The sequence below is a fragment of the Phyllostomus discolor genome, chromosome 6 (genome assembly GCF_004126475.2).
Source record: "Phyllostomus discolor isolate MPI-MPIP mPhyDis1 chromosome 6, mPhyDis1.pri.v3, whole genome shotgun sequence".
Classification (NCBI taxonomy): Eukaryota; Metazoa; Chordata; class Mammalia; order Chiroptera; family Phyllostomidae; genus Phyllostomus; species Phyllostomus discolor.
In genome coordinates, this window is record NC_040908.2 from 155777679 (window position 1) to 155803823 (window position 26145).

The window sequence follows — 26145 nt, forward strand, 5'->3', positions numbered from 1 at the left end:
AAATAAGTGAATGAATAAAGAGAGAGAATAAATAATTAAGCATATCAGCTAATTAACTATAGCAGCAATAACACAGGAGAACAGTAAGAAAAAATACAAGTAAGGAATGAACTTTAAAAGCTAATACCAAAATACAAAGACCCATTAGGTAGGAAGGTGCAAAAAGAAAGGTTAATAATAGCCAAGTTCAAAAGTGCATAAACCCTAAACTCCCAGGCCACATATAGAAACCATGGGAATCATTACCGTCCCCATTTTGCAAATATCCTCATTCCCTCACCCCTTTCTCCCTTAATACATCCTCCTGGCATACCACCAAAGCTAAGCAGTCAAGAACACAAAAATGAAAAGGTATTGTTCCTATCTTCATGGACCTTATTGTATTACTTCTTAAAGTATTACTCCTCATGGGAAGGTAGACATTCTAATAATCAAAATAGGCATACCATTTCCACTACGTCCCCTCCCACTTCTTAAAACCACTTCAGTATGATGTCTTGCCCTACTTTCCTCCAACATTGTTCTTGCTATAATCATCAATGATCTTTCTGTTATTAAAATAACAAAATACAGGTGGATCATTTCCTTCTTGAAACATGCTCCTCCTCTCTCCATTTCTGAGATTTTTCTCTTAAATTCCTTAGAGATAGATCCTGAGCACTCTTCCTAAACTATACATACCTTTCCTCCAGGTAATCTCCTCCATTTCTCTTGCCTGTATATACCACCTATATACCAAAAGCATCCAGATTTATTTCCAGCACCACTTTTGAGCCTTCGCTCAAAGGCTGCTTGCCTGATGTCTCCACTTGTATGTTTTCCCACATCTCACATTTAGCATGACTAAAATTGAGGTCTTCATTCCACTCCCCAACTCTAATCAAAATCTGCTCCTCCTCCAGTGTTTCCATCTCAGAAATGGCAACTTCATCTACCCAGATGCTCTTGCCAGAAATCTGGGAATCATACTTGACACCTCTCTTCCCACATATACTATCCATTAGGTCTTGCCTGTCCTGATTCTAAAATATCTACTGAACCTTTCTACTTTCCTCCATCCCCACTGCCTATAGCCTAATCCAAACCATCATCATCTTTTGCCCAGATCACTGTAAGACATTCCAACTATCATGCTTCCCTCTTTTCCCTTTCCAAATTTTCCATAATTTCCAATTTTTCTAATCCAAAAATTTCCACAATGTAGCTAGCCAGAGAAATCTTTAAAAATCATATAAGGTCACAACACTCATCTTAAAACCTTCAAAGGCTTCCAATTATACTTTAAAAAGAAATCCAAACTCCTCGACACAGTCCTGCTTTAAGTCTCTATCCATGTACTAAGCCTCTTCCCTTCCTCCCCCACTGTATTCCAACCACACCAATCTCCTTTCCATTTCTGAAATGTGCTAAGGCCTTTCCCACCCCAAGCCTGGCCTACGTGACATTGCCTTTACCTTCCCTTTCCATCCTTCTAGTCTCTGCTTAAGTGTCACTACAGAGAAACCTCCCCAAAGCTCCGATATAATTCGTGTTCCCCTATTATAGTCTCCTTTTTACTTATCCATCATGGGACTTTACACACTTTGCAATTACACATTTACTGGTGCTTTTTTTTTTTTTACCTGATTCTCTCCTCTGGACTATGATTTCTATAAGGGCATGGATGATGTCTATTTTTTTCACTCCAGTCTTAGTACAGTGGCAGTAGTTTGGAAAGTTTAGAATTGTATGTAGTTTAGAATCAATGTAATTTACGGATTAAGAGCGAGCAGGGGACTCTGGAGCTAGGCTACTTGGGTTTCAAATCCTGGTTCTGCCACTTAACTAACTATGACTTTGGGCAAACTACTTAGCTCTCTGTGCCACAATTTCAACATGTATAAAATGGAAAGAAAAAAAGTACCTGCACCATAAAACTGTTATGAGAATGAAAAGAATCAATGACACAAAGCACTTAGTACAGTACCTGGCTCAAAGCATTTCAATAAGCACTGGTTCTAATCAGTTCTTATGGTATCCTCACTACCTATCACAGAGGCAGACATTCAATAAACACTGACTGAATGAATGAAATAAAAAACAGACTCCACTATAGTTATTAGGTTTTTTTAATGACAGAGAAGGAATATTATAAAGACTTACAGAGGAAAACAAGCAGTTAAGGCAAGGACTGAAGCAGTTCACAACTTATAATGGGTAAAGAACCAGCTCTACTGGGTTCTTAGTCTTTACCATTATGCAAAAAAATATGTTCATTCTTCCAGAAGTTTACCCAAGGCAATTTGGTAGCTTTGACTTTTCCCTAAATATCATTCTTTTCCATGTCTCTAATCAACTTCAAAATCCTTCGAGCATTAATCTTGTTCAAATAGATGGTAAATCACTGTTTAAATAGATGGTAAAACTCGCCCTGGCCAGTGTGGCTCAGTTGGTTAGAGTGCCCTCCTGTAAACTGGAAAGTTGAGTGTTTGATTTCCTATCAGGGCACATGCCTAAGATGCAGGTTTGGTCTCAGGCTGGACACAGAAAAGAGGCAACCAATTGATGTTTCTCTCTCGAATCAATGTTTCTCCCCCCCCCCTCTAAAATCAATAAGCATGTCCTCAAGTGAGAATTTTTAAAAATTAAAAAAATAATATAAAACAAATAGATGGTAAAATTCAGATGCTAATATTTTCTACCTGTTTTGCAAAGAAATGTTCTTCTGTCCCTGAAATACCTCTGGCCTGTTTTGCTACTTGTATTACAAAATCCTCAAAATTTTGCCACCTATCTTTTATTTGGAACTTGTTCATACAGTATTTTCTAGGTTTCTCTCTCCCAGTAAGGACTTTACCTCTTACTTTAATCTGAAGGGCATTCAGGGGAAGGAGGTGCATATGTGCTGCTTTAACTTCCAACTCCCTATTCTAGTTTTCTCAAAACACCCTAAGCTTCAATCTAAGTATCACTCTTATTTGTTCTCCTTTTGAAGGACATATATGACAAGATCTGTCCAGAAAAAGTCCAGCCACTGTTAATATAACGAGAAGAGTTTGTGCAAAAGCAATGTAACCTCGCAGCCAAGGGGAGTGGACTGGAATGGGCATGCATGAACAATGACAATTTCACTATATTAGTGAGTGAGGCAGTAGACTGCTGAGTAAGCATCTGTACTGTGTGGCCGTCGCATTTAAAATGACTGCGCAAGTAGAGCAAGGAATCTGCATCAAATTTTGCATTAAGCTTGAACATTCCTCCATGGAAACTATTTGGATGATTCAGAAGGTCGCAGCTATGCACAACTGGTGATTGGCAACTTCACAATAACGCGCCCGCTCATGCATCACCTCTCTTCCTCTTATGCAGAATTTTTTGGCGAAACATCAAATCACCTAGGTGACTCAGCCATACAGCCCAGATTTGGCACCCTGTGACTTCTGGCTTTTCCCAAAACTAAAATCACCTTTGAAAGGCAAGAGATTTGCCACCATTGATGAGCATTCAGGAAAATACAACAGGAAAGCTGATGATGATTCCAACAAAGGATTCTGCAAAGTGTTTTGAACAGTGGAAGAGACACTGGGAGAATTGTGTGAGGTCCCAACGTGCCTAGTTTGAAGGGGACTGAGGCATCATTGTCCTACATGCAGTGTTTTCTTGTATCTTATATCGTCTTCAATAAATGCCTCTATTTTTCATAGTACATGGCTGGATACTTTCCAGACAGACCTTGTACTTATATCGTCTTCAATAAACGCCTCTATTTTTCATAGTACATGGCTGGATACTTTCCAGACAGACCTTGTAGTCTTTATCTTGTTATAATAACACTGAAAATGACACTAGCATGTGCAGTGCTATGTGCTGTTCTTTACATATATTAACTCATTTAATTCTCACAACTATGTGATATTCTACAGATGAGGAGAGGCACAGAGAGATTAATAACTTGCCCAACTTGCACAGCTAGTAAGTAGTGGCACTAGGATTGTGCACCCAGATTGCTTGGCTCCAGAGTCAGTGCCACTATGTTGCTATTCAAGAGTTTGGGAAGACATTTTTCTGCCCTGTTTTCACTGGTCAGCTAGACTAAAATATCCCCCAAATCAAGCATGCATATTAATCCTCTTCAATTCAACAAACTTTTAGATATTTCATTATATCATTGGCATATATGCCTAAAATAAAGTAACTGTGATTCATGGAAGAATATTATCTTTTATCCTGGGAAGCTGAAATAAACAAATGATGAAATCATTAAATGTGAAATCTACCTCAGTTAATTCTACAGATAAAAATATGGTTCCAGGTTTCCTCAGCCACACCAGCTGCCTCAAGGGATGTGGATCCACAGCCAGCACCATGTTGTAACTGGAGACAGCCATGGACTTGATCATTGAGGTCTTCTCCTGGTACTCGGGCACAGACAGCAACTCGCAGGGCCTAAGCAAGGGGGAGATGAAGGTGCTCCTGGAGAAGGAGCTGCCAGGCTTCCTGTAGAGTGGAAGGGGCAAGCAGGCCGTGGACAAACTGCTCAAGGACCTGGACGCCAATGGAGGTGCCAAGGTGGACTTCAACGAGTTCATAGTGTTTGTGACTACCATCACGGCTGCCAGTCAGTTGTACTTCCCACAGAAGGAACACAACTGAGGCCCTGCAGATCCAGATTCCTGAGGGGGGCCCAGGGAGCAGGCCCCTGGCTTCCAGAAAGCTCTGGGCAGCAATTATTTCTCTGGGCTGAGCGAGCTGCTGACCGTCTGATTAATAAAATGCTTATGAAATGAAAAAAAGTATGCATGGTTCCACTCTCTACAGTGCTCGTTCCCCCTCTCTACAGTGCTTGTTCCCCCTTCCTCAGTTCACATTCACTTCTCAGCCTGATCCAGTTTTGCCTTCCCTCAAGATCACTTATGGATATTACTGATGATGTCCTTGTTTCCAAAGCCAACTGTCACTTCTCTATTCTTATCTAAATTGACCTCTTAGCAAAAATGCAAAGAAGTAACAAGCTTCCTTACTTTTTTTTTTTAAGTTGATTTGGTGGGGGGAAGAGAGAAACATCAATTTGTTGTTCTACTTATTTATGCATTCAATGGTTGCTTCTTATAGATGCCCTGATCGGGATCAAACTCACAAACTCGGTCTATCAGGACAACAAACCTACCTGGTCAGGGCCCAAGCTTCCTTACTTTTAAAAATTTCTTCCCATCCTCCACTTTCTTCAGTGTCTCACTGTTGGGATTTTCCTGATCCCTCACTGGGTCTCCTTTTCAAAACCCATGATTTCCCCCCTTTGACTCAATTTTTAAATGTTGCTATGTTCCAAAGCTCACTTCTTACCCTCTTCTTTTCTCTATTGGGGGTGGGGGGGCGGCGGGAGGGGAGAGGAAACAGGAAAAGAAGAAAAAAGGCCCTGGCCAGGTAGCTCACTTGGTTAGAGCGTCATCCTTATACACCAAGGTGATACACCAAGGTTACAGGTTAGATCCCTGGTCAGAGCACATATGAGAATCAACCAATGAATGCATAAATAAGTGGAATGACAAATCAATCAATATCTCTATCTCTCTCCCTCTCCCCACCTTCCTCTCTCTCTCTCAAAAAAATAGTAAAATTTTTTTAAAAGGAAAGGGAAAAAGAGATTCCAATAAGTAGTACTAAAAATGTTTGCAAGATCTTTTAATTTTTGGTCCCTGGCCAGGTAGTTCAGTTGGTTAGAGGATCGTCCTGACGAGCCAAGGTTGTTTGTGGGTTCGATTCTGGTGAGGGCACATATTGAAGTCAACCATAGGATGGAGTCAACTAATGGATGCATGAATGAGTAGAGCAATGGGTCAATGTGGATGTCTATCTGTCTCTCTCTTTCTCTCAACAACCTCCATCTAAAATCAACAAATAGCCCTAGCTGGTGTGGTTCAGTGGACTAAATGCCAGCTTGCTAACTGAAAGGTCATTGGTTCAATTCCCAGTGAGGGGGGAGCATGCCTGGGTTGCGGGCCAGATCCCCAGTTGGAGGTGTGCGAGAGGCAACCAATGAGTGTTTCTCTCACATACTGATGTTTTTTCTCCCTTTCTCCCTCCCTTCCTCCCTTTTCTCTAAAAATAGATAAATAAAATCTAAAAAAATATTTAAATCAATAAATTAAAATTTTTGAAGATACTTTTAATTCTTAGAAGGCACCAAACAAGATTGTAGACATTGTTATATAAACACTCAGCAGATGCTACATTTTTCCTCTCTCAAATTCATGACCATTCTCCTAAGTCTGTCGCTTTATATAAGGCACTTCAGCTTATTCCCTGCTACAAATACACCTGAAGGCATGGCATGTATCTAGTGTTCAAATTCACTGATCCCAACTTCGAAAGAATAGTTATTTGAGGAAAAAATGAGAACTAATTAAATTTAGGTCACATTAGAATTAAAATATTAAACTCATTAGGCAAGCACACTGGATATCTGTAAGCCCTAGTTATCCTTTACCACAGCAAGTCCAGTGTCATCATACATTAAGTAACAGACAACTATTACACGTAGCAATCTTAAATGAAGACTTCCATTGTGATGGCAGCAGGGGGGAACTATAATTTACTGAATGGTGGTATGTTGTAACTGCAACTTTAGGGGGATTAAGAATGTCATGACTGGCAACTGCAATCCCTGTGAACACACAGTGCCTTCCTCACTCCTTCATTTCTCTCTGTCAGCCCTGGATTGTTTCTTTCAGAGCACAGCCTAAATTTCAGTATTCCTCAGATACCTAGTCAACTCTGCTTCCCACTGGAATAAATTCCGTAAGAGCAGGAACCCTCAAGTCTACCTTTGTATACCAGCATCTAATGAGCATTCAATAAATATTTGCTGGGTGAACAAAAGTCTGAAACGGTAAGGGTTGAAATACAGACTCACAATAAGGAAATAGTTCCAAACGGTGTAATAGGCATACTTCATACCTCAGGAATAAACACAGCAGAAAAAAAATACTCAATGAAGAAGGGGAAAAGTTTAGATGGAGAAGTGGAAATATCAACCCCAAGAGCAAAGGAAGAGACAGAGAGCAAGTTGGAAAAGATCCTACACTAATCTCCAGACACACAAACCAGGACTGACTGGAAGAGAGGGGTAAATACGCTTAGTCTCACTCCATCTACACATGCAGCACCTAAAATTCATATTTCACTAGCACTTCCATGCACTTACTCCTTTCCACATCAAGTTAGTAAGCTCTTTCAATGATGGCTTAATGTTTATCACCTCTATTCTCCTTAACTGTCGAGCATAATGGTGCCTTGAAAACACAAGTAGTCCAAGAACCTAGGTGACATCTGTTCATTGTTGCTGTAAGATAGCATGAAGTTAACATTTGAAGAGCACTTTATCTTTTCAAAGAAGCTTCATGTACTTTTTCAACAGAAGAATTATGATTGAAGTGTTCTCTTTCCCATTCTTTAAATATAGACTCATAGCCCTGGCTGGTGTGAATCAGTGGATTGAGTGCCAGCCTGCAAAGCGAGGGGTCGCCAGTTTGATTCCCAGTCAGGGCACATATCTGGGTTGCAGGCCAGGTCCCCGGTGGGGGTGGGGGTAGGCATGAGAGGTAACCATACATTGATGTTTCTCTTCCTCTCTTTATCCCTCCCTTCCCCTCTAAAAATAAAGAAATAAAATCTTTTTAAAAATAGTAATAAATACAGGCTCATAAAAGCATTCAAAGTCTTGGATCTTAGGCCCAGCTCTACTATACACTTGCTGTGTGATCTTGGTCAAATTATTTACTCTCTCTGAGTTCAGTATCCATCAGGAAAATAAAATCTACCTTGAAGGACTATTATGAGTATTAAATGAGATTAAACACATGTAAAAGACAGTAACCTTCCCCACAGCCTCCTTTAAAAATTTGCACAAGACTTCTCAGCAAGTTAAGCTGGTAAACCTAGGACTTAAACCCTGGTCTCCTGATTCCTTAATCTTTTTTTTTTCCTTACCACATCACTTTGGCAGATTGCCACATACTACTGGATACATAAATTGCCACACTGACAAAAACTGATCACAAAATTTTTTATCTATCAGTAACTAATTTTCGTTTTGGAAAAAGGAAAAAATAGATCTGATTAACTTGAGGGAGAGAACAGGCTTTAAAATGTAAAATATAAATCACTCTTAAACCACAGAACAGGTTGTACCATAGTACCTCTGTATAAACAGAAATTATGACAAGAAACAGAAAAGTTCTCTTTAGGTTTATGAGGAACAATTGGAGAAAGACAAGAATGACTATGATTAAAGGAACTTTAAGGTTTTGGGAGGTTTTTTTGGTTGTTTTTTTGTAGTAAACCAAACCACTGGGTAAAAAGATTTGCATCCCATTCCAAAATAACTCTATGGTCACCAACTGGTGTGTCTCAGTGGGTAGGGAAAGGTCGCTGGTTCAATTCCCAGTCAGGGCACAGGCCTGGGTTGTGGGCCGGGTCCCCGGTTGGGCGGTACATGAAAGGCAGCCAATGAGTATTTCTCTCCCTCTCTTTCTCCCTCCCTTCCCCTTACTCTAAAAATAAATAAATAAAATCTTTAAAAAAAAGCAAAACTATCAAGACATAGCTTGAAACGAGACCTAAGTGTGATAACAACAAAACCTTTTCTCTAATTCCTTTAAGAGTGAGATAAATTATCAACATAAACTGCCAACATTCATAAGATCCTCGAACACCATAAATGTATAGACTCAGTATTAATAAACAGCTTAAAGGACCATGATAAAAAATACAAAAGTTTCATGAGCTTCTTAACACATGTTGAAAATATTTTGAAAATACATAGTATAAACCTAAGTTATCACTTTTCTAATGAAAATAACCAGTTATTTTCAACTGATACACATAACTCCTTCCAGGGCAAGTCTGAGAACACATTTAAAGAAGTTCACATCTTTACTAATCCCAGAGAACTTTCTTATTGAAAGAGAAGATAGAATTGTTCATTCACATTCTGAGCCTGTAAATTTCTGAAAGGAAGTGCCAGAGGAGAGCTTGATCTGACATTGACAGAACAGCACAAGGTTTAACCAAGAAAAAGACAAATTGAGTGAAATTTCTATAGCAAAGCAGGGGAGAAGCTGGTAAGAAGCTGTATTTGCATAACCTCCCTACCATGACCACCAAATTTCTTCTCCTCCTCAATTCAACTTAAACCTCTGCTAATTATTTCCTATAAAACCATAACAAAACGTTCCTAGCATTTGTTTCGGACTCTCACAGCAAACTCCACTTATTATGTAGTGTTCTTTAGGAGCCAATGAGATACTACACTGCCTCCAAACTCTGTGCAAAACCTATCGATCCGCGGGGGACAGTGGCCCTTCCTTCTCTCAGGTCTTTCCTCTGACACCAAGTCTCTTCCACCACGAAAGTTCTCCTCAGGGAACACACACTCTCAGCCTAACTTCCCTGTCCAGAGTCTCCATGAAGATCCTCCGGTGGTTCTTCCCGAATCCCTTCCCAGGAGCAGGGAAGTCCTGGTAACTAGGAAATCACTCATCATCAAGGGCCCCTCATGTAAATCTCGCTGACCTCACGGAAAAGAAAAACAAAAATAAATTACAGGAACAACGATCTTGCCACCCTCGTGTTAGACTCTGAAACTAAAGGAACATAAGATTTGGATAGTTTCTATCCGAGGACAAGGATTTTAGTCTGTCCCCCTGTAAAACCATTCTCCTACTTGTTCTACATACTGCAAAAACACTTCTTCAACCTGGAACGACCTCTCCGCTGATTATTTTTTTTTTCAGCAAACAAGTTACACAAATTAGCACCATGACACTGAATCCAATGAAAATAAAATGAGTTAAGTACACTTAGTCCCCAAAGTCTCCAAGTTGGGAGACGAAAGGTAAACATAAGGGAGTTCTCAGAATGTTAACTTTCAATTTAAATATCTCAATATTTGCATGCATGCTACACTCAACTTTTTAAACTACGGTATGTGCAGTAACTAAACCACTAACTCAAAAGTCAAACGACTGTTCTGAAAAAAGAATCCTGCGCTGGGATTCTCCTTAGAAACCAGACTCTCTCAGGACAGACATCTGACTTCAAAATCGTCACCATCATGTCAGACCTTAACCTCTTAACGCCGCAGCTGAAAGATTTCCGCTGAGAAACAGGCTGAAGGGAAAGAGAAATAGGAGTGTCAGCTAGACAGCAAACTACACAACAAACGAAATTTTCTATAAAGAAACAGAATGGAAATGGGCATTGTTACTCTTGCGAAAATAACACGGACGTTGAGACGCAGAAACGACAAAAGGTCGCACACAGTCCCTTCACTAGTGGAGTCGCCAGTGACAAGTCTCTATTCCCGGGAAGGAGAAACCAAACGGCAGGTCGCACTTAAAGATCTGCTGGGGAGACGCGGCGAAGACACATCCCAGACCTCAGCCTCAGTTTCCCTACGCCCCCCCTAAAAAAAGAGGTGAGAACAGAACACTCCGCTCACAGGAGCCTCTCCACTCCAGAGCCCCTTCAAAGGCCGACCTCATCGGGGGTCCCCAGCGCGACCGAGTCCTGACAGGAGAGCTTGGGTGGGAGCGAGGAGAAAGGAAGCGGGGTCAAAGCGCACGATGCCTATCCGATCCTGGAAAGCGATGTCCCCCCCACACCGGCGGTGACGACACCCGCCCTAGACGCGGCATCCCCTGCCTACCGCACCACACCGAGCAGCCCCAGCATCTCTCCCTCCTTCCGGCTTCTCCCTCAGTGCCCCGCCGCCTCTCCGACCGCGCCCCCGAACGCAGCCGGGAAGCTCCTCCTCTGGCCGCGTCTCCGCAGCCGACCCGCCCGCCCACCCGCCGGCGCCAAGGTCTCCTCAGCCAGACGGCGGAAGGATGCCGGGCCGGGCCTCCCAGGCTCCTCCCGGGCCTACCTGCAAGGCGGACGGGGGCTCGGTTTGCAGCCCAGCGAGGGGACGGAGCCACGAAGAGGAAGAAGAGGCAGAAAGGAAGCGAGGGTCCGCTCTACCGACCAGCGGGAGAAAGCAGCCTGAGCGCGGGGCCTCGCGGATATAAGTCAGCCTTCGACCCGGCGCCACCGCCGCTGAGAAGACATCAAGCGAGAAGACGGCGCAAAAGATCACCGAATACACGAACGTCCCAGACATCAAAGGAGGAGCGCCCGTGCAGTCGTTCAAGGAACTGCAGTCGAGCGCCGAAAAACATCTCGGTTCTGCTCAAAGTTCGACTCCTGTCCAAGGCATAAACAAACAAGCCCAGATGGATCATAAGCCAAGAAGTAAAGAAAACCTGTGTTTCTGCCATTTTCGGTGTCGGTTGCCGGCTAAATTGTTTAGAGAACTGGAGTTTTTCTTGAGAGTGTTGAAGATCCAGTCCATAGCACAGTAACGCTTGCCTGAACTATATAGTTCAGCTACTACCTTATGGACTCCCAACACTAGCCCAACTGAGCAAATTTGATACTTAGTTTCCTCACGGAGCAGTGAGGTAAAAAAAAAAAAAAAAAGATTTTGGATAGATACATATAGATATGTGTATGTGTACACATACATATGACAAAGGCACAGAGGGAGAATCCAGACTGAGGAACAAAGTGAAAAGTCTGTTAAAGCTCAAATTTAGCTCTCATAAGCATAGCAAGGAGAAGCTGGGAAAATTCAAGGTTTTGTAGTCCTTAAGACAAGGGCGGGGGGGGGGAATAACACCCATAGTGCCTATCTCTTATTTTTTTCCAACGGCCTACAACCACAGGCAAGTTTCTTACGTAATGATCGAGTCTCTGTGTTCAGAACCTGACAAAGTGTGTTGGCATTTTCATTGTCACAACAATAGCCTCTTTCTGGTCTCTTAGTAAACAACCAAATATGTTCAGCACAAATATGGGTTAATATGTACATCCTAGCTACGATTCAAATAAGTTGTATAGTCCGATCAGGACAAATATTGATTTCCAAGTACTAGCAATAATACGGCTTACTGCCCCTCCCCCTAAGAAAGAAAGAGACCCAAAGAGTAAAGATATAAAAAGAAAACAAGATAGTTCCTTAGGAGTTTATAATCCAGTCAAAATGAAAGACATTATAACATTAGTGTTATAATTTATTGGGTATTTTTCCCAAAGTATAAGTATCTAGAAAGTCACAGAGGTGGTAAAGTAAGCCAGCTGGGCTGCCTAGACTCAGGAAACAAGTTAGAGAAACAAAAGAAAGGCCCTTGGAATTTAGGAGAGAGAAGGGCTGGGGAAGCATGCCTGAGTGGAAGAAGAGAGGGAAGGGAAAGACACCGGCATGCTCCCAGAGGGAAAGCATGTCTAAACTGTTATTTTTAAACAATCTCTTCTGTTAAGCCCCTGAAAATGTTCATACATATGTATATATATGAATCAACAATTATATATGACAGACTATATGTATATATATATATATGTATATATATAATTACAGATTTATTTCTGTCATATGAAAGAAATCCAGAGATTACAGCCCAGGGTAAGGTGTGGCCATTTAGTGTCAGGGACCAAGCTTCTGTTTTGTTGCTTTCACATTTTCAGTAAGTGCCTTTCAGGCCCTGGCTGGGTGGCCCAGTTGGTTGGAGTGTCATCCTGTACACCAAAAGGTTGTGGGTTCGATTCCCAGTCAGGACACATACGTAGGTTGTGGGTTTGGTCCCTGGGACCCATTCAATAGGCACACCAATTGATCACATCAGTATTTTTTTCTCTCTCTCTCTCTCCACTCCCTTCTTCTCTCTCTAAAATCAATAACCATATCCTTGGGCAAGGATCAAAAAAAAAAAATTTAAGGTGGTTTAGGCTTATTCTGCTGGCAAAGTTGCATCTCTATAGATAAATTTCCTTAGAGAACTGTTGCTTTTCAAATGTGGGTTAAGCTTCAGTGTGACGACAGTTCACTAGTTCTTATGGAGAAGTCTTTGGCACAGAAGAGTAGATCACAAGAGATCAGTTGAAACCCTCAAGCCTACAAGAAGGAAGAACGACCTGAAAAAAGGAAAACAGGTAGGCAGAAGTAAAGATCATCCTGGGATGCACCACCACTGCCTACATATTGGTGTTAAGCCTCAATAATTCATCATTATGTTGTTGATTGTTGTATTCTCAGAGGATTCTCCTAGGGTAGCCACACTCTTGAAGGTAAGATGGAGTGAAGGGAGGGGAAAGGAGTGAAGGGAAGGATTTTGATCTTTACCTTGGCTTTGGGCTCTGAGAAACAAATCAGGCCTAGACCTAGCATGAAATAACTAGCAGTACCATGATTCCTCTTATTAGGAAGACCAGGAAGTAGAGTTAGGCCTTAAGCAGCCAAAATGATGAGCCAGTTGTAGGTTTTGCTGTTGCAATTCTATTGTTCTTTTTTTGATTTTTTATACTGTTCTTTCGGAACCTGGTCTCACAGCACTGTAGGATACAATACACACTTTGGGCTGGATGGTAAAGTTAGAAGCAGTATGGTTATACACCAGCAGCCCAGAGGAGAGAGATCCAAAAAGCCTCTTCCTTCTTTGGAATTATTTATATTGAATAAATTTCCAATGGTGGTGAAAAAACCAAAAAATTTCCATGCATCTATGTAAACTTGTAGGGTTTTAACGTGTGGGTGTGTTTTTAATGTATATAAATGGTACTCAGATACAAAATAAATTCTCCAGAAGTGTAATTTATCAATGGATTAAAATATATGAACATTTTAAAACTCTGGAATGACAACATGTCAGTCCTTCCATGAAGAAAGCTGTATATGTAAGGTTAGAGTGGGTCGCAACAGAATGATGCTTAATGTTTCGCTGGGTGAACATGGAGATTTCTTTCAAAGACTTTTTTTACTGAAATTTACTAATTTGTGGTTTCAAGTTCTACTCTCCTTGCTCCTATTTAGTATTCAGAGATCTCATCTCTCATATTTGATTATCACGAAGAGGATTTTAGATTGCAATCATATTTTCTTTTTAAAGAGCCTGTGAATTGTATATACTGGGGAACTGGGTTATCCCCAGCCTTTAGTTAGTACTTTACCTTTCTTCCTTCATGGCCATTCTCACAATCAATAAAGTCTTAGCTTAATTCTGAGTCAACATCATAAGATCTGATGGGATCTAGCGACCATGTGCCATGGCTCTGAGGACATGTGCGTGCACAATGGGTAAGACTCATTGATTTATTCTCTGGTCTTCCTCCTAAAGTCTCCTCCTTTGCCAGGGAAAGTGACTGGCAAGCTCAGTTCTGGAGTTGGTTTCAGTTTATGGTGTCAGTAGTAGTAGGTCTATTATCTGTCTAGACTCTATTTTACCCCTCCCCACCTTTTACACATCTACACTATACAACGCCATTAGAATTGTGTCTTCTTTTCTGTCCCCAAGTTAGATTAACTTGCTATAGACTCCTACAGTCCAAGGGTCAGGAAAAGAGCCCCCTCTCTGTTAATTTATTTTTCTTTATATGTATTTTTTTAGTTTTCTGTTCATTTTAAACTAAGGATATGTTTATGGATATGTTTATGTTATGTCCCTCTTTTGTGTAGTTTGGAATTGGTAAACCAGTGGCAACCCAATATTGTAGTTTCCTCTTAATGTATCTTCGGACTTTGCTGTCTTGAAACATCTAAGGGCAAATCTGGAAAACTTCTGTGCTCACCAAATGGTCATCTATGGGAAGATGAGGCTTATATAAGACAAGCAAAATCCTTGACTCTTTCCCAAAGCTGTGCCAGGAAGACACTATGAATCCACAATAAGGCCCTCAGGAGAAGACTTCTCAGGCACTTACATAAAAAGCCACTATGAGCAAGCTCTTAGCAATTTGCAAGTACAAACCTTGATCCCTTCCCTAGGTCATTTTGGGGAAAATGTGACTATGAACTGAAAAAAAAAAAATCCTGGCCTGTCAAAATCCAGATTGAAAGGAGATTAAAAGAATATATTTATACAGTTACTCTGTAGAATTATTAGGAAATATTAATAAAATGCTCCCAGGGAAAAATACTGCCAGCCAATGTTCAGTCAGTTCGGCACTCAGAAATTATCTTTGGTATGTAACTAAGACTTGAAATTGCGTTTAAAATCTCTCCAAGACTGTCTTTCCAACTCAGACTTTATGTCACCATCAACTGAGTTGTGAAAGCCCCAATTTTCCTTTAATGTAGTTTTTTAAGGCTAAAATGCTAGGCACTTTCCAAGATGACTCTCCACCTCACCACTTAGATGCACGAGTGGCCGTAACCCTTTCCTCAGGCAACAGGCAGAACCAGAACTTTATAGGGTAAAACATCCACCTCAGGAAACTTGGAAAGACTGTGAGGGTTAAAATATTGCCTTATGAAGGAGACAAAGCAAGCTTGGATTACAAGTTAAACTTTACAAAGGAAAAAATGTAACAGGGCACCTCCATTGCACAATAGGCAGAGCTGAAGTTTACAGTCACCTCTTTGTTGTCCACTCCCATCTCAATGACTTCATTGTACTTTGCAAGCTCAGTCTCCTGCCAAATGGACCTACTCTTTATACTGTAGGATGATGATGGAAAAATAGCATTTGGAGTAGAATTAAACGGCAGATAATAATCCATAATTGTTTTTAATCTTGTGGATGAGTCACCCTCAATTTATTTCCAAGTTTCTCTGTCATCTGCTGCTCATTTCTTTCCTTTGAACGTTACCAGATTAACACTGCAGAAGGCAGGTAGGAAGTGATCCAAGAGGAACAACTCAGAGGTATCACATGGGGAGTGGATGAAAAATTGGGAACAAGACAATCCTCAGGAAAGTCTCTTTTTTTGGCCTAGCAGAGGCACCAATGTGTGAACCTAATTTACACTTTCATTATTCCAATCAGGTTATTTTTGTATCAGTATAATTCTAGAATAAGATGTGGTGGGGGATTATTTATTTCCTGGGAAATTCTGTCCATTACTTTGCATACAAGATATTCAAGTAGGTCTAACTTCAAAATTAATTTCAAGTGAAATTATGTTCTTTTTACCTCTCCTTCTTAATACTTTCATATGCCTTCTTTATTCTCTAAATCTTCCTTCAGTACAAGGAATTTCAAAGCTGAATGGCCAAACAGACATGCTAACATCACAATCATAAGAAATGTGATCTATGACATGAGCTGTTAAAACCTGGGTGACTTTCCTCTGTCCATCAATTTATCAGGGTCTTTAGATCCCCTGTAAAGTGTAAGCCTGTTATGTTACCTGTGTTTGACTTTTCTTCCTTAAGCTGATTGGGTTCTTAACCTATTTAGCCTCTAACTCCCACTCAGGGCTGGAAATAGGAGATTGGAGTCCAGATGTTCTCCCTGGGAACTAGGTCCAAGTCACAGTCTAATTAATGCAGAAAGACTAAAGACAAAGGTTTCGAGTTTCACACTGTATCTAACATCTTCTCAAAAACACAAAGCTGCAAACTCAGCTTAGTAGCCATTTGCCAGTGTCAGAAGACCATCCTCCAACCTAAAGTTACTTTTTACACTTGCCTCAGATTATGCCTATATCGGCAGCAAAGTGGAAAAGCTAAAATACCATCTGAATAATTCAGGACAAGTAAATACTGTTTTCATTTGAAATCTCCAGATAACTGAAATAAAAATAAAGTGTTCTGGCTAGATGCCACTTCCTTTTTGTTTGATGTTGTAGGCACGATCATAAATGTCTGCAGACAGTGACCTTTCAAATGACTGAGGATCAACCTGGAGTTCAATCCATAGTAGGGAACTGTTGTCCTGCTTTTGGTTTAGTTAATAAAATTGCAAATGAATTGAGATATTATGGCATAGCCTCCACTCTTCTAAAAAACATGCAGATTAAATGTCAATTTGGGACAAGTGTCCACACTTGGTTACTCTAGACGATGGGGTTGGTGTAGGGAGGAAGTCTGTCACAGGTGCTTCTGTGTAGGGGTTGGTGAGGGAGGAAGTCTGTCACAGGTCCTTCTGGAAAGCTTTCCTCCTCCTCCCCACCTTTCACATTAGCTAAAGTGAGTGAGCACCAGCTCCTGGCGGATCCGGTCGGCCTCCAGGTCCAGGGACTCCATGTGCTCATACCCTTCCTCAGGGGGCTGTTCCACGGGTCCTGTCGTTGGAGAGGACCAAACATCCATCCCATGCTCCAGGGAGATGTTGTGGAGGACACAACAAGCTGAGATGATGTGGCTGGACTTCTCAGGTGAGTACTGCAGTGCCCCCTTGGACCCATCCAGGCAGCGGAACCGGGAGCAGAGTGTTCGGAAAGTCTTCTCAATCACACTGTGAGTTGCAGAATGGGCCATATTATAGCGATACTCGGCTGGCGTTTCATGAATGTGAAGAGGGGTCATGAGCCAGGTATGGAGAGAGAAGGAACTGTCACCTGTGGGGAAGTCCCAAAGAAACCATAAATGATTGCAACTAGAATACAAACAAAAAGGAAAATCCAGGAACACATACAGAGAATGCCCAAGAAAATGCAACGGCCTCTGGAGCTGAAGTGCACCAGAAAAACCGACAGGGAAAATGCTTTGGTAAAGAAAAGGCTTGCCGGAGTCACAAGTAGGTAGACAGACGTGAGTATTAGCTGGGGGATATCCTTGGTTAAAACCAAGAGAGGAAAAACACTGATAGCTAAAGAAAGCCAAGTCTGAAAAAATGTAGGAAAGAAGTTAAGGCACTGAAGGAAATAAAATTCCTGGATTTTCTGATAATAAAAGGTTAGTAAAAACTATCACACAGCAAACCAATCTTCAAAATTGTTAAAGAGCTAAAGCTCAAGAGGGGAAAAAAAAGAATTCTGCCATGAGATCTCAAAACACTTGTGAAGAAAATTTCTAACTTTACCACTAAAATGTCAGGTCTGAATGTACCACCTGGGTAATGCAGAGTATTTCATAATAATTCATTCTCTTAGTGCTAAGAAGAATAAAATAAAAGTCCCAGCATCTGTGGTAGAGACCAGAACTCAGGTGTCCTACCTTCCTAGATATGCCATTCACTAGAACAACACCTTTGTAACAGGTAGAATTTTACATGAACGAGGAAAGCATAAATATAATGATGCAAATATTACTAATGATAAGGAAATAAAATCAGAAGTCAGTTAAAATAATATATACAAGGCATTTCCCTTAGTGACCTATCAAATGATCTTGGGAAGTGCTAAAAATAAAACAAAAACTGGGCTACAATGTCCTGACACAATGTTTCTTTAATGTTTCATTGTCCTGACTCACTAGTCTGGCAGATGAAATGTCTCAGAGAGGCACAGCCTCTTAGAAATCTGAGAAAAACAGGCCCTAGATGCTGTTCCTGACCCACCATCAATTTCAGTAAGTAGCTACCGGGAGTGCTAGGCACTGTTCCAAAACACATAGTACTCCTTTATTTTTGGAGCTTACATTTTTAAGAACTGGATTAACTTTATTTTTATTTTTTAAAATATTTTATTTATTTTTAAAGAGAAGGAAAGATAGAGAGGGAAACATCATTTGGCTGTCTCTTAAATGCCTCCAGTGGGGGACTAGGCCCGCAACCCAGGCCTTTGCCCTGACCCTGACCGAGAATAGAACTAGCAACCTTTCACTTTCCCGAACAACAGCCCAAACAACTGAGCCACAGGAATCAGGATAATTAACTTTATTTTGTTTAATATACATTGTAGCTATGGCTGGTGTGGTTCAGTGGAATGAGTGCTGACCTGTAAGCCAAGGGGTCACTGGTTGGATTCCTGGTTGGGGCACATGTGTGGGTTGCCCGCAGGTTCCCAAGTGGGGGAGCATGTGAGAGGCAACCACACATTGATATTTCTCTCCCTCTTATACCTCTTTCTAAAAATAAATATATTAAAAACAATTTTTTGTAATTAATTTTTTAAAATTGAGACATAATTGACATACATTGTGTTAAATATCTAAAAAGTCTCACAAAATTTTCAAATTTTATATTTGGCTGGCTTTTTTTCTATTTGTCCTAAGTCCAACCTATTTAAATTGAATTCACCTTTACTAAATGTTGGGAACCTCCCCGCCTGGTTTCAGAAGCTGTAATTCCCCGTGGCTAAAGCTGAGTAGAAAGACCCTGGGACAATAAGCCACTTAGGAGACAAAGCTTAGCTTCCTTGTAAGGGTGCTGCCTCTATCCCCATTTACTTCACCCTGCTTGGCCCCAGGCAGATGACTGGTTAGCCGAAGACAGGTAAGATTCCTCAAGGGAGGGGCAACCTAAGACAAGCATGGTCATGAAGAGGCCCTCAGGGAACGACTTGGGGGCTATAGAAAAAGGGGGTGATGGACCCTCGCCCCTTGGCTTTGACATAGCCTGAGTCCTTATTCAGTCTGCAAGAAGTCTCCTAATCTTTTGACTGCCTTACTTCCCCTAAGGGATTTAAGACTGAAACAATGCTGGAGGTGGGTGCGGCCCTGTGCTGGAAAGAGTGGGTTCCCCAGGGCAATCAGGCCTAAGAAAGAATGCATAAAAATCCTATGAAACCTACTTTGCTAACACCCTCAATTTAAATGATAAGGGTCCAAGCATGAAATGAGTTTGTTCCCCAAAGTTTTATGGCCCTCTACCTGACCCTGACTAAAAATAAGCCTTCGAGTTCTTTGAATATTATCTATTGTTTAATCATTACTGCCTGGCAATGACTGATGAGCTTTACATACACTCCCTGTATTCCTATGCAAATAAAACCAATAAAAGTCCATTGAGGAAAAGGCTCTGGTCCTTCTCCTTTGAGAGAGATCAACTACCTTTCCTCCCCAAGCAGATCATGTCTTGGTAGACTGACTTATTCTCATCAGTGGCGGCTGGGGGCGGGCGGCCAGGTGATGGGGGGGGCCTGCAGGCAGAGCCCCCTACAACTAAATACTGAATTTAAGAAACTGATATAGCCCTGGCCAGTGTAGCCTGGATTGAGCCCCGAATTGAGCATCGGCCTGAGAACAGAAAGGTCACTGCTTTGGTTCCTAGTCAGGGCACCTGCCTGGATTGCAGGCCAGGTCAACCAGTCAATGTATCTCTTGCCCATCAACGTTTCTCTCCTCCTCTTTCTCCCTCCCTTCCCATCTATCTAAAAATAAATAAATATTTTTTTAAAGAAACGGATGTAAATAATAATGAAAATAATATCTGTGACTCACTGAATAGCTAATTATGTAGAAAGCACTCTGTTGGGCAATTCTAAAATATTACCTCCTTTTTTAAAAATTTTTATGTTTATTTGAGCCAAACAGATGATATATGCAGGGAAGCAAGATCTCCAATGCTCCTTGAAAATATTATCTTTTGTTATCTAATCCCAACTCTGCCAGATTAGATAATATCAAACTCATTTTACAAATGAGAAGATCAAAATATGTGTCAGCCATCATTTGACATGTTAGGCAAAGGAAGGAGAAGCCAGTCACTAATGCTAATGTCAGACTCAGTGTCACTAAAACAATAGTGTAATGCAATAAAAAAGAATAAGATAAACATTTAAGATGAATGCCAAAGCACAGAGATGCTAAATGATGTTTGTTAAATGTTTCTGTAAGAAACAGTATGAGCCATGGACATGAACTAAGGCGGGGAGGAATGATGGTGGGAAGAGGATACAGGGTGGAGAGGAATAAAGGGGAGAAAAAAATGGGACAACTGTAATAGCATAATCAATAAAATATATTTTTTAAAAAAGAAACAGTACGAGGATTAAATGGGGAGACATAGAGGACAAACTAGTTAATGTAGGCTTTTTATAAAATGCTCAATGGTCATTAACTGGTTATAATCCAAGTACCAATGAAGGAAGTCAGACGCTCAAGAGGGGATTAGGATCAGAAATGCTGAACAGATTACACTTGCTTACAGGATCAGCCATCCACAAGACATTCTGGCAGGTCTCACCAAAGCTGCTTAATAATAGCACTACGCTAGAAGCTGAAGAAGTAAGAACTCAGGCTGATTTGTTTGCAGGAACACATACATTTAGAAAAGGGGAATTAGGTAATGCACTCTGAAGGGACAGATGAGAATGAGGGCATGAAGGAATGACACCTATGGTGAAAAACCCCAGAAAATAAAGGAGAATCAGAGCTAATTCTAGATTTGGCAAATCTAGATCTATTTCATAAATCTGATGGTGTTAAGATACAATCAGCTAGCCATCTTTTTTTTAAGCTTCTTGGCATTGCTCGTAATCCTGCCAATGTATCCGCACACCACCTCACTGTCCACACACCCTCTAGACACCTGTGATCTCCAAACATGTCTGTGTGTACCAATCCATTTAGCATGAATCCGTCAGGATACCTGTTAAAAATGGATGTCTAGATTCTTTCCTTGTATATTCTCAAAGTTTAAGGTGGGGCCCAGTGATATACATTTTTAATAAATCCCCGAATGACTTGGGAAAATTTGGGAAACACTATAGTAGTCCAGGGGTCTTCAAACTAATTTTCCTATTAGAGTTGGCTTTCCAAAGAATGCATGTATCAGTTCCCCCAGAACTGATAGTACTAAGGGAATCAATTTCTACATGGGTCTACTTTCCCCATCCTTAGTGCCTGGCACGTGGCCTGGTACTAAAACCAGCCTTCACAAACATTTGTTAAATATTGTTAGAATACCCATCTCTCACACTGCCACTCTTCCTATAAAGACATGAATCAAAGAAGTACATAAAAATTTGTCAGAGTTTTTACTTATTTTTAACTTTCCTGTGAACAAATCAAAAAACTACTTTAAGCCCTGGCTGGTGTGGCTCAGTGAATTGAGCACTGGCTTGAGAATGGAAGGGTCAGAGGTTCAATTCCCAATCTAAAGCACATGCCTGGGTTGCAGGCCAGGTCCCCAGTAGGGGGGAGGCAAGAGGCAACCACACTTTGATGCTTATCTCCCTGTCTTTCTCCTTTCCCCTCTCTAAAAATAAATAAATAAAACAACCTTAATTTAAAAAAAAAAAAACCTACTTTCAAGGCATAATTACAACCCAGTCTGGGGTCCCAAGATATGAAGGGAAAGAAAACCAGTAATTCCTACATGACCTTGAAGTCCTTAAAAAAAGGAGTATTTGCCAAATAGAGTAACTCCTCATATACTATAGTTTTTGTTGCTGTTTGTTTTAAACAACAGACAATTATTTCACAGTTCTGGTGGCTGGGAAGTCTGAGAATCAGGGTGCTAGGTGGAGCTTGGGGGGTCATATGATCTAGTTTTAAAACTTAAACACAGTGACTTAAACAATCTGTGCCTTAATTTTCTCATCTGTAATATGTTACTATTATTAGTATTTAAGTCCTTATGAGTTTTTATAAGGATTAAGTGAGATAATCCAATGCAAAATGCTTACAATGCTGCCTGACAAATTCGAAATGTTCAGTAAATTTTAGCTGGCTTTACAGGGTACCAAAGTAATTCCGTATGAAATGAGCTTGGAACCAAAGTACTCCCACAGTTGTGGAAACAGCCAGATGGAACATTTGTAAAACTTTCCTTCACTTTTTGGTGTGAGTTGTATGATATTTGAAAGTTCAAAGTAGGCACGCAATGGGATTAAGATAAAGGTCCAGTAAACGAGAAGGTGGTGAACTCACTGCAAACCGTATGCAGAAACAGCAGCTCAAGAAAAATCACTAAGTTCCAAGATGTTGCACATGGCACCCTGGCAGCTTTAAACCACTCAGTGTGACAGCAGTCTCTTCCCACTTGGAACAGGAGAGGTTTCTCTTTTATGAACCAGTAAATTCATTAAAGAGAAACAAAGTACATTAGAGAGAAATAAATGTTGATTGTCTGTTATGTACTAAACACTGTGTCATGAACATGCACAGTGAGGATATGAGCCTTGGTTTTGAAAGAGGTGTCTTGAAATCCTAGATGTATCTTTTCATCTCTCACTTATCTTGTATATAAGATAACCCTTGTCTTGTTGCTCACATCAGAGTAAAAAAAGAAAAAAAACCCCAACGAACAAACCAAAGCTACTAGCCTCAAGGGTTGTATCACTGTTAGCACTACCCCTCACAGCTATACAGTCCCTTCAGTTTGCACTGTCCAATATTGAATGGGTCTTGTCCTACTCATATCACTAAGCCAGCTTTCAAATGGCACTGGGACAGATCCATGGAGTTCCTGTAACACCTGTGTAAGTGCACTGTCTACTATCATTTTCATATAAATATACTGACAATCACCAATGGTAAAAATAACATATTTGTACAATACTTTATCATGAACTTGCCTAATCCTAACAATAGGTATTACTGCTGTTGACATTATTTTCACCATTGTATAGATGATAAAAAACTAAGTCTTGATTGTACGACTATTTAATAAGATCTGTACTGATAAGTATTTTGGCTGCATTTAAGGGACTGTTTTTGTAGGCTCATAGTTGTTTGCAACTACAAAACACTACTGCGATGCAAATTCTTATTATGTAATTTTGTTTTACATCACCAGCGTTCCTATCTATGAACGTGTACCTCCATGTAATCTCTCAGAAGTGGAAGATCTGGGTCAAATAATATGCTCTTAAAACTTTGATACAGCCCCTGGCTGGTATGGTTCAGTGGAATGAGTGCTGGCCTGTGAATTGAAAGGTCACCAGTTCGATTCCCAGCTGGGGCACATGCCTGGGTTGCCGTTCAGGTCCCAAGTTTGGGATGCATGAGAGGTGACCACACATTGATGTTTCTCTCCTTGTCTTTCTCTCTCTCTTCCTATCTCTCTAAAAGTGAATGATTAAAATCTTTTAAAAAATTAATACATGTCCTTTAAAATGGTGATTTTTAAAAATTAAGGCTCAAAGAGTTCTCACCTTGAGGTCTCAAAAAAAGGACGGGGCTGAGACTGAAGTCTATAGACTCCCATATTTCATTTACTCTGCTACATAATTCCATGGCTACAAAATGAAGCATGTCTACCTGCAAACTTACCAAGCAGCCAGCTGTCTTTGTGCATCCCAGCTTCAAACTGCCTACTAAGGGAAGACTGCTGCAGCACTGCGTAGTCCTGCAGGCTGCCTGGCCAGTTCGTCTCCACAGCCATGAGTGCCCCTCTGATGTCACACACCATCAGGCAGTTTAAAGAATGCAGACCTTTACGGTTCACATAGGAGAGGTCTTCAGCATTTGGTGCCTTGATTGCCACATGCATACAGTCAACCACTCCTATTACTCCTGGCATCCCAGCCAACCCGTAGAACTCATCCTTCAGAGCCTGAATGGATGCCTCGTCAACTGGAAAGCGAATGAACTGTGAGGCTCTTTCCACAAGTGCTTCAGTGACATTGGCAACACATCGACTCATTGATGCCTGACTGATTCCAATAGCATCTCCCATCCGGGTCTGGAAGGAACCTGAAGTATAGAAGCCCAGTGCTGCAAGGATCTGTGTCTCTGGGCTAATAGCCCTGGATCTCTGAGTAGGTCTAGAAAGACTGGCTCCCAAGAGCTCCACCAAGCAATAAATGAACTGTCGAGGAAAACCATACATGGACATCAAGTAGTCATCAGTGACATCATCAAGCTTAAAACGGTCCAATGTCCGGTGACCTCGTCCATACAGTAAGAGATCACAGTCAAGCACTGTTATTGGTATAGCCATGGTACATGTGAATGTTGCCTCTCTTTCCCTCGGCTACTTTTCCTGAAATCTTCCCAGTGAAGAGGTTGGTGCAAGAAGGTATTTAAAGAAGTGCCAGAATGCAACAGTTAACCATCAGTTAAATGGCTCTGGCATTTATAATCTTCTTTCTGTAAAGGTTAAAAGAAAAAAAATTAGAAACCTACCAAAAACTTTTAAAGTGTTTCAAAGGCTACAATAGCTACTTTCCTCAAATTTCCATTTTGTTCAAGCAAAAGGTGCTATACTTTAACTCTGGATTTTCCTCCACTAACTGCCGACAGTCTTTGTTTGGGTTTCAAGGATAATGGGAGTTGTATTTCAGTGGCTCATTTAATGCCCAGCATTTGTACTGGGAGGAGCAAAAAATTAATGGAGGAGATGGCATAATTATCCACAGAGTAAAAGAGGCCTGCACCTAACTATACAGGTCACGAAGAAGCTGACATAAATCGGAACTACCCAGAGCAGGAATTAGTCATGGCGGGTTTCATTACCTAAAGCTTTCCGGCACCACCTGAACAGGACGGATGGGTGTGTGCGTGCACGCGCGCGCGTTCAAACCTGTCTAACAAGGGAGAAGGGGGAAAAACCACCCACGATCCAGGCTGATGGATGTGGACTGTGTGCTCTCACAATAGTGAAGCGGAGGGTTAGGAAGTAGAGAAAAGCAAACAAGTTAGAATGAAGGTGCGAAAGAAGACGTTGAGAGAGCGAGAGTTGAGAGGCGACGCTGCCGCTTTTAAGAGGCGCCTTAAAAATACAGAACACGGAACATTCCGTAAATCTGATGGCGCCGGCCACTCTCAAAGTCCAGCTAAAGTCCGTCACCCACCTCTCGATGGCTGCCAGGTTACAGCCCCAGTCCCCACCCACCCAGCCAGGTCCGGCCCTCCTCCAGGGCCTGCAGTCGCTCACAGTCCGCCACGGCGCCCACGCGGCGGCCTCGCTGCCGCAGCCGCGGTGACTTGCGATTCGCAAGTGCACATTCCTCACGCGCCCCAAACGTCCTCGCTCTTTCAAAGACCCCGTCCTTTACGCTTTTATTTTCTTCTGAGACGCTTGGAAATATTAGCCATAAAGACGTATAGAAATGAAAACAACTTTTATGGGAATTTCGAAGAGGAAAGAGATTAACTAGGGTGTTTGTACGCAGCGAAAGTGCGGCGGAGGTTACTCAGCTGTATTTCCTCCGTGGCCCTCTTCCTCCCCCCTCCTTCACCCAAGCGGATGAAAACAAACACTAACGATGGCGGCGCCGGGAAGCGACCGGCTGCTGGGTTTAAGGCAGGAGTGATCGCTTGAGCCTTAAAGAGTTCCGGTCGACGTGAGTGTGCCAACTCACTCAGTCCTGAGAGCCAATACCTGGGGCCTGCGAACCACCGGCCTCCTGAGGCGTGAGACGGTGTCTGTCTGCGACCAGGGCTGCCAGTGCTGCCCCGGAGCGCGGAGCCCTTAGCCGGGAGGCGCAGCTGGCCGGCCCCGGGCCCCGGCCACCGTAATGAGAGCCCCGAGCCACTCTTTGGGTCGCAGCTTTGCAGGTACTAACTTTAGAGGGGTACCC

General features: G+C 41.6%; 3 protein-coding genes across 19 annotated transcripts in view; 1 reads left to right on the forward strand and 2 right to left on the reverse strand.

Annotated features, from left to right (window-relative positions):
- AMBRA1 (autophagy and beclin 1 regulator 1) overlaps nucleotides 1-11127 on the reverse strand; it is a 181368-nt gene extending 170241 nt beyond the window's left edge. For 4 of the 10 annotated variants that reach the window (XR_004903973.1, XM_036029329.1, XM_028516111.2 and 1 more), the window contains exon 1: nucleotides 10907-11039. The gene's annotated coding sequence lies outside the window, so the exon portion shown is untranslated. Of the gene's footprint in view, nucleotides 1-10687; nucleotides 10742-10906 lie in introns of those variants that run through there. The other 6 variants (XM_028516115.1, XM_028516108.2, XM_028516113.2 and 3 more) reach the window with 6 other exon arrangements.
- A 2176-nt stretch (nucleotides 11128-13303) lies between these two features.
- HARBI1 (harbinger transposase derived 1) lies at nucleotides 13304-25651 on the reverse strand. Its single transcript, XM_036029333.1, has 4 exons — nucleotides 25417-25651; nucleotides 23894-24712; nucleotides 16895-17352; nucleotides 13304-16861 (listed from the first exon to the last, which is right to left on the reverse strand). Exons 2-3 carry the CDS (start codon nucleotides 24561-24563, stop codon nucleotides 16973-16975), a joined length of 1050 nt encoding a protein of 349 aa, XP_035885226.1. The 5' UTR covers nucleotides 24564-24712; nucleotides 25417-25651; the 3' UTR covers nucleotides 13304-16861; nucleotides 16895-16972.
- Nucleotides 25652-25786: 135 nt separating this feature from the next.
- The window catches only part of ATG13 (autophagy related 13), a 37383-nt gene continuing 37024 nt past the window's right edge, over nucleotides 25787-26145 (forward strand). For 4 of the 8 annotated variants that reach the window (XM_028515470.2, XM_028515471.2, XM_028515469.2 and 1 more), the window contains exon 1: nucleotides 25787-26122. The gene's annotated coding sequence lies outside the window, so the exon portion shown is untranslated. The remainder of the gene's footprint in view (nucleotides 26123-26145) is intronic. The other 4 variants (XM_028515473.2, XM_028515472.2, XM_036029331.1 and 1 more) reach the window with 2 other exon arrangements.

Bases quoted from the DNA above. Each gene is read 5' to 3' on its own strand.
- HARBI1 (XM_036029333.1), bottom strand. From the start codon at position 24,563: ATGGCTATACCAATAACAGTGCTTGACTGTGATCTCTTACTGTATGGA. The intron at 17,353-23,893 runs GTAAGTTTGCAG...ACTTCCCCACAG, and splicing joins CAAAGACAGCTGGCTGCTTG to GTGACAGTTCCTTCTCTCTC.